Source organism: Sinocyclocheilus anshuiensis, unplaced genomic scaffold (genome assembly GCF_001515605.1).
Source record: "Sinocyclocheilus anshuiensis isolate Anshui unplaced genomic scaffold, SAMN03320099.WGS_v1.1 scaffold739, whole genome shotgun sequence".
NCBI classification, from domain to species: Eukaryota; Metazoa; Chordata; class Actinopteri; order Cypriniformes; family Cyprinidae; genus Sinocyclocheilus; species Sinocyclocheilus anshuiensis.
In genome coordinates, this window is record NW_015551105.1 from 665,998 (window position 1) to 674,346 (window position 8,349).

At 36.1% G+C, this 8,349-nt stretch overlaps 1 protein-coding gene and 1 pseudogene across 12 annotated transcripts in view; one reads left to right on the top strand and one right to left on the bottom strand.

Moving 5' to 3' along the window:
• LOC107662892 (C2 domain-containing protein 5-like) overlaps nucleotides 1–1,835 on the bottom strand; it is a 29,538-nt gene extending 27,703 nt beyond the window's left edge. For 11 of the 12 annotated variants that reach the window (XM_016453022.1, XM_016453020.1, XM_016453015.1 and 8 more), the window contains exons 1-5: nucleotides 1,597–1,835; nucleotides 599–695; nucleotides 389–475; nucleotides 135–306; nucleotides 2–54 (exon numbers count right to left, since the gene is read on the bottom strand). In XM_016453022.1, the coding sequence (XP_016308508.1) occupies nucleotides 2–54; nucleotides 135–306; nucleotides 389–475; nucleotides 599–688 (402 nt within the window). In that variant the 5' untranslated portion in view covers nucleotides 689–695; nucleotides 1,597–1,835. The remainder of the gene's footprint in view (nucleotide 1; nucleotides 55–134; nucleotides 307–388; nucleotides 476–598; nucleotides 696–1,596) is intronic. The other variant, XM_016453011.1, reaches the window with a different exon arrangement.
• Nucleotides 1,836–5,574: 3,739 nt separating this feature from the next.
• Nucleotides 5,575–8,349, top strand: part of LOC107662893 (troponin I, slow skeletal muscle-like) — a 3,891-nt pseudogene continuing 1,116 nt past the window's right edge.

Genomic DNA, 8,349 nt, shown 5'->3' on the forward strand with positions numbered 1-8,349 from the left:
TCAGGTCATTGAAGAGATCCACCTTCACCAGAACGTTGATTTCCCCTCTTATACCTGAACACAAGCATATCATTAGAACAAAATAAGTCAGAACTCTTTAATATTACAGACTAAATTTGCTTGTGGACACACACCATGTATAGTGTCGTAGATGGGGAGCCAGCCAGAAATGACAGTAGCAGCTTCACTGCAGAGCAGTGGATCAATGTCGATGTACACCTTTCCTATGGCATCATTAGCGCTGTATGTGTCATGGTCAAGAACAGTTATCTGCAACGGCTCATCCTGCAAATCCTCATCATCCACCTGAGGGGTAAAGGAAAGATGAACAGAGAGAATAGACTCCACAAAAATACAACCTAAAGCAGGACAAGTAGAAAGACCTTACCTCGAATTTGAACCACTCTGAATTCCACTGAGGATTCAGGGATTTGGGGTACACATCCGTTTTAAATGTTGTGTTTCCAAACTTCACCTGTGGAACGACACTTCATAAGTGCTGCTCTATGATAAATCAAGGGATATATTACTTAAGCAGCATTTTTGATCGAATGTGCATAGCAAAGTGACTTCATTAACAGACTGACACTTGACTGACCTCCACAAAGGCGTCTGTGAGATCGCTGGCACGGTCCATGACAGGCAGGTGCCGCCCAGCAACAATCTTCGCCTTTAACTTCCCAGGCATTATTCATCTATTTAAACATACATAAACACAAACATACAGTTTGTACACTGGATCGAGGCAGAAAACAAAAACAAAAAACAGACACTAAGCAACCTGACCCACATCCATACACTGACAGGGACGCTTGAAACAGGTGATCACAACAGGTGCCTTTGACAGACTGGAGGGCGGACAGAAGGGCCAGAGACTACAGATGCAGATAGAAAGCCTTATATAAAATAAACACGCACTCACATAAATAATTAGCCCTATATAATTAATATATATAATATATATTAACATAACATGATGAACAGAAATAAATATAAATATAATTAACATTTTTAGATTAGATTTTAAAATATTTAGTCAAACCTTGCTTATTATAACATGTAACGTTAGGTACATAATAACAAGATTCGTCAAAGAATAAACCAATTTATGATTACGTTCTCACACATTCCCCAAAATAACCAATTAAGTTACATATAATGAATGCATATATCTGCATAACTGCTTTTTCATGTAAAACCACAGAACAGTTAGACATGAAAACATGATCTTTGCATAATGTTGATGCAACAATTAAAGTATACAAGTAATTAAATTTTGTATAATATCTCTGGGTTGACCTTGTGGTTAGCAGATTGGTACCATTCAGCTTTTGTATATATAAAATCTCCCAAGTATTATATTACACCAGAACACCAAAACCATTTATCGAAGAAATAATTCGATAATAATTCTAATGTAATGAATATACGCATATCTCAGTATGGATCAGGCAGTGAGCAGTTTAGTTGCATTCACATTGTTTATAAATCACAGCAGTATTATATTAGACACAAAGGCGTGTTTATTGAATCATTTTCTTATAAACTGTTCAGCTAAATTAGATTATTGTAGTGTTTTTGATCCTGTCAGCTCACCAGAGTTTCACCTTAGCGGTTCAATCTGACATTAAAGTCTCTCCATCGATCCTCGCGCCGATTAAAACGCTTCTTCTGTCATAATTAGATCTCAGGAAGGCGCATCGTCGATTCCGTGAGGCATTTTGATCGCGATCATATCAAAATGTTTATGTTTATGCGGCTAATTTAAAAAATAAATTCGTCTGTCAGATGAAACGGCTCGCGCACGATCAGGCGCATCGCTCGCGCAGGTGGGAGGGGCGGGAAAGTCAAAGCAAGCACATCCGGGTCAAGGACATTCACGCCATTCTTGTTATGAGTTTAAAAATAATTTTTTACGCAAGTATAAATTTACTTTTTTACGCAAGTATTTTAAAAAAGCCGTGCTTTTTTAAAATAAATTTCACTTTCATCCAAAGTTTTGGCCATTATACAATATCTATCTTTAAATCTTAATAAAATAACTGCACAAATAAGCACTGAAGTGTCGAGGATTAAAAGTCAAAGTCTTAAAACTAATCCCATTGCATTCAGAGCCAAATAAGCCAGTGGATGGTGCAGCCAGGCCTGTTATTAGTCTACTATTATTACACACTGCTACCCCACTGGGTCAAGTCACTTTTATTTATATAGCGCTTTATACAATTGTGTCAAAGCAGCTTTACAGTGTTAAAAAGGAAAAGTGTGTGCTGATAATGCAAGAGGACAATAGAAAACAGTCAGTTTATCAGTTATTGTCAGTTCGTTGTTGATTCAGTGACGTCATCATCCAGCTCAGTTCAGCTCTCTTCCAACAGTGTCTGTGCAGTCAAGTCAAAATGTTGCCAGAAATTAAGCGTCCCCAACTAAGCAAGTCAAAGGCGACAGTGGCAAGGAACCAAAACTCCATCGGTGACAGAAATGGAGAAAAAAACCTTGGGAGAAACCAGGCTCAGTCGGGAGGCCAGTTCTCCTCTGGCCAGACAAAACCAGCATAGTGTGGTTTAATTCCAGGCTGCAATGCACGTCAGATTAACCAGAGGACTCATCTGGTTCTCGTGGTCTTGTGCTGATGACCAACGAGGTCTTCACAGGGGATCTGTCTCTTGACATGGTCTCCGCTGACATTCAGAGCTGTAGAGGTCGCCTGGACTGGATCCAGGTGACTGCAGTGACCATCTGATCTGGATACGGACTGGATCTGGGTGGCTACGGTGACTTCAGAATAAGAATAAAACCATTGCCACTGCCATTGCGTGATTCACTGCTATCCTCCTGTGTAGCATGTGTAAACACACATACTTTTATAAAGCACATAGGTATACTTGCACCTATTAATAAGTGGGTCATTCAGATATGTGTAGCTCATGTTCATATTATGCTGTAATATATTGGATAAAGTTTGAAACAGTACATTTTTAAAAAGTATATATTTAAAAAATATCATTAGTTGGACCATAGCCTATTGAATAAACAGCTCTATTAGCAACAGATTTGATTAATCCTCTGATGTTTTGTAATATTATTTGGTTTGTCTCACATTTTAAAATACATTTTGGATGATAAATTACAAAAACTGGTATAATAATATAAAAAAATACATACATATATAGATATATACATACACGCCTAACTGCAGTCACCTTGTTCATGTGAAAACAGTACTATTACAGAGAGACAATAAATAAAAGTATTCAAGTAATTAATATATGTAAAATATCTCTGGGTTCACCTCATTGTTAGCAGATTGGCCCCATGCAGCCTATTTTTTATAAAATCACCAAAGTATTCACTTTCAGAATTATTTATTTTCATCTGATGAACGACAATACATTGACAGCCAATCAGAATCCATCCTGTTTTATAAAGCTCAAGCATTTAAAGTGGCAAATGACAAAACTGCAGTGCACGCTTATAATAAACAGGATTTTATCATCTGTTTGCATGGATGCTAATATAGTTATCATGATATTTATATCTTTATAGTTATCATTCTTGGTGTGAACGGGCCCTTAGGCCTATTACAGAAATGACCCAGTTTGTGTCTAACATTAACTCTTACATAAGCAGGCATCATGTTACCTAAAATCCACACCTGATTTATTGTCATCAAAGACTATTTTTGTATGCATGAGTGGCATCATTTGTGTGCACGCAGTTTGTATGTGTGTGTTAGCGGGATAAGTAGTATGTTTATGTGCTTCTGTTCTAAGGATCAATTTTATATCTCGTAAATATCAGCTTAGTTTTAAATGAACCCTCGGATCAGAGGGGTTTTCACCTCATTGAGCTGACTTAGGTGGAAATGTGCTAATATTGGATCATATATGCCAGGGGATGCATGAGAGATATTCCTGACACCCCAAGCTGCCGAAACCATTCGCCCATAGAGTCTGTCAGTCAGGGCCAGACGGACAGGCGAAGCGGCAGAGCAATACATGACCTGGGAAGCAGACATGCCTCAGCGTGACCATACACCTTCAACACAAAGTTCTTCCTCACTGAATCCCAAAGGACTTTTTGGTAAACAAATAACCTGCAAGTGAGATATCTTGACCTTATTGTGGATGAAAATGTGCAACAGTCCAAATGGTCCTGACAGCGGCTTTTGTATTCAAAACAATCAAGAGTCAAGGATTTAGCCGCAAGTCAAGTCACAGTACAGATTGTTTCAAATCAGCTTCAGAGAAATAAACAAGAAAATAACAGTTTTAATGTGGCAAAGTTCTTCAATTATGAAACGAATACAACTTCACCCATAAAGCATGCTCTCAGTGTCATAGTATCAATAGTGTCATTATTCAGCTCATGTCAGTTCAGTGTTGATTCATCTGGTGGATCTTGATGTGAGAGGACAACAGGGAATGGATTTTTTTTTTACTGAAGGATTATGAACTCTTATTTTGGCCACAAGCAATGATGTAAAGTCAAAATGCCTTAATAATGGATTTGTTTCTTACAAACACACAATGTTTTGCTTCACAAGATGTTAATTGATGGACTGGAGTGGTGTGGATTACTTGTGATGTTTTTATCAGCTGTTTGGACTCTCATTCTGACGGCACCCATTCAGAGGATCCATTGGTGTGCAAGTGCTGTAATGCTACATTTCTCCAAATCTTAGATGTTCTGAAAGTAAGGTTTCTGCATATTTTCATTTTTGGGTGAGCTATTCCTTTAAAGAACAATATGTGTTTCAAACACTGGGATAATATTTTAGGTCCTGGGTGGGCAAATGGTGTTTAAAATTAGAATGGAAGTGAGGTTTGCTTATGAACGTGAGGGTGAGCAGGTGCTGATTGACCTATGACTAATGGACGGAGACTTTTGCTTTATGCAATGTCTTGTTATTTGACTGTAATATATCTGCTCTAAAGAGGTGAAGACTTAATGACCTGCCGTGTCCTGTAATTTACAGATGTGTCTGCCTGTCCTTTTTTGATGATGGAGTTTTACTTACCTGTTCTTTTTCACAATTTCCCATTATAGGATGTGCCGTTTTTGTTTGCTGTGATACATTTGAGATGCATATAAAAATGTATTTTGAGTCATATGCTGTTTTAGGCTTTGAATTGCTTTGTCCTTGTGGCATAGGATACACACACACACACACGTTTACTTAGCTATCTAAATGGGGACATTCCATAGGCGTAACGGTTTTTATACTGTACAAACTGTATTTTCTATCACCCTACACCTAAACCTACCCCTTACAGAAAACTTTCTGCATTTTTACAATTTAAAAAAAACTTTGTTTACTTTATTTTTATACCAGTTTTACAAATGAAGACGTCCCCAAAGGGAGGTTTTTGGAGATTTTGTCAGGTTTAGCTCACTTTTGGGTACAAATTTGTCCCCAAAATATGGTTAAGTAGGTACACACACATTGAGGACAGCTGCCCATTCATTCTCATTCCTGTGTCTGTGAGCTAAAATTACAAAGCTGCTGCCTGTCACACATAAAAAACAATTGTCTCTGTCCTGTTTGTGCTTTCAGAAGCTGTCTTGACCCACAGGCAACACCTCATGTAACAAATCTCTCTGTGTCAGCTATTACTTTCCTAGACATCTCTCAGTGCGGATCAAGAAGTTGATTTAGTTTAGTATTGTGATTGCAACTAATCGTAATTGTTTGTTTTTATTTTTGTTTTCATATATTTGATTTAACAGGTTTCACAATGGCGGACGAGTAAGTGTTTTATGCATTATTTTTCATGAACATGGCATGAACAAACATCTTTGTATAGTTATTTATTTGATATTATTTTCTTCCCTGTTATCTTTGCAACCACCAATAAACATAACATCTGCAGCAAAGTAAGTAAATAGTCTATTGTATATGCGACTGAAATTAGAGTAAAGGGATAAAAGCTTTAATTACATTATACAATAATTTTCTGATAAGGATAATGTGATTTATACTGTGTATTTTTATTCCAATTTGTTATTTAATTTGTGTGTCATCAAAAGCCTCCTACTCCATTGCCCCCTCGAGTGCAAGCCAAGGTATTGTGATTACGATATTGTGAAATATACAGTGATTTCTACATTGTTGAATAACAGAATATAATGCATAAAAATTGGGATTAAATTTGTTCTCATTTTTTTTTAGCCAAAGTCTAAGATTTCTGCATCTTGAAAACTTTCCTTGAAGGTATGATAGTGGTGTGTGTGTGTGTTCTACACTTTGAGAACTCAAAAAGTAAATGTACATGTGGCAGATATACTGATTGCCAGTTTTGTTCTGCAACGTTCTGTTTTCTCAGATCCTTTTGATCCAAAGAGCCATTGAGGTGTTAGAACAGGAGAAGATCAATCGCGATGAGGACAAGGTGAAATATCTGAGCGATAAGCTTCCACCTCTTCAGATAACCGGCCTTTCAATGGAGGAGTTGCAGGTTTGTAAAAGACAACTTCATCAACATATACAGAGTGACAGACACTGACCAAAACGCTAGAGAATTATTTATATGTTTCTTTCTATATTTTTAGGAAATTTTTAATAATAAATTTTTTTTTAGTACTTAATATGTTTATTTACATTTAAAATTATTATATTACCAGTTTGAACTCACTTGGCTAATTTATTGTTTCTTGTGAAGCTGGAATCTACACCCTAAAAAATGCTGGGTTAAAAAGGGACAAACCCAAAAAGGGACAACCCAACCGCTGGGTCAAAACAACCCAATAGCTGGGTCAAAACAACCCAACAGCTGGGTCAAAACAACCCAACCGCTGGGTCAAAACAACCCAACCGCTGGGTCAAAACAACCCAACCGCTGGGTTTGTTCCTTTTTAACCCAGCGCTGGGTTATATTTAACCCAGCATTTTTTAGTGTAGTCTTGCTCAAATTGAACAATTTCTATTTTTTCAGTCACCTCACAGCTTGCATGTTTCCATTTGTGTTATTTTAGTTATTTAGATTTGATAACTTAAATATTATTCACAAACATGCAAAATAGTAGTAGTAGTAATAATTTTGTGTCCAGAAACTATGTCGGCAACTCCATGTCAAAATCGATGTAGTGGATGAGGAGAGATACGACTTTGAGGCCAAAGTGAATAAAAACAACAGAGATGTGAGTAAATTAAATGTACCTTTTCTAAACTTAAACTAATATTAGATGACAGTTTATGTAATGAACACAGTGTCTGTGTCTGAAAGATCCATGAGCTGAAGCTGAAGGTGCAAGATTTAGGAGGGAAGTTTAAGAAACCTGCCCTGAGGAAGGTGCGTGTGTCTGCGGATGAGATGATGAGAGCGCTGCTGGGCTCCAAACACAAGGGCTCCATGGACCTCAGAGCCAACCTCAAATCTGTGAAGAAAGAAGACATTAAACAAGAGAAGGTACACCTGTATGCTCTAACCCACATTGACTAATGTGTGAAACTCACCAAAACATGAAGTCACATTACTATGGAAGCTTGATTCCACCATGTGATTAAAAAACAATTAATTGCGACTCTTATTATCTCACAATTTTAGACATTTTGTCTTGCAATTCTGAGAAACTGCGAGATATAAAATCATAACTGTGTGATATAAAATCATAAGTTAACTTGAACTTCTGAGAATTGGAATTGTGAGACATAAACTCGCAATTGTGAGGAAAAAAGTCTGAATTGTGAGATAAAAAGTTACAATTACCTTTTTTATTTTATTTAATTTTTTGATCCCATGGTGGAAAATCATATAAATAAAAAGAATATATATGAATTAGTGCTGTCAAACGATTAATCACATACAAAATAAAAGTTTTTGTTTGCATAATATATGTGTGTGTTCTGTGTATATTTATTATGTATATATAAATACACACACATACAGTATATATTTTGAAAAGATTTACATGCATTTACATGTCTGTATTTATATTCATATAATTTATATTATAAATACATATATTTAATATATAAACAACATATTTTTCAGAAATATATACATACATTTGTGTGTATTTATATACTGTATACATAATAAATATACACCGCACACATTGTGGACCTACAAAACCAGTCTTAAGTGTCAATTTTTCGAAATTGAGATTTATACATCATCTGAAATCTAAATAAATAAGCTTTCCATTGATGTATGGTTTGTTATGATATGACAATATTTGGCCGAGATACAACTATTTGAAAATCTGGAATCTGAGGGTGCAAGAAAATCAAAATACTAAGAAAATCGCCTTTAAATTTGTCCAAATGAAGTCCCTAGCAATGCATATTACTAATCAAAAATTACGTTTTGATATATTTACGGTAGGAAATTTACAAAATATCTTCATGGA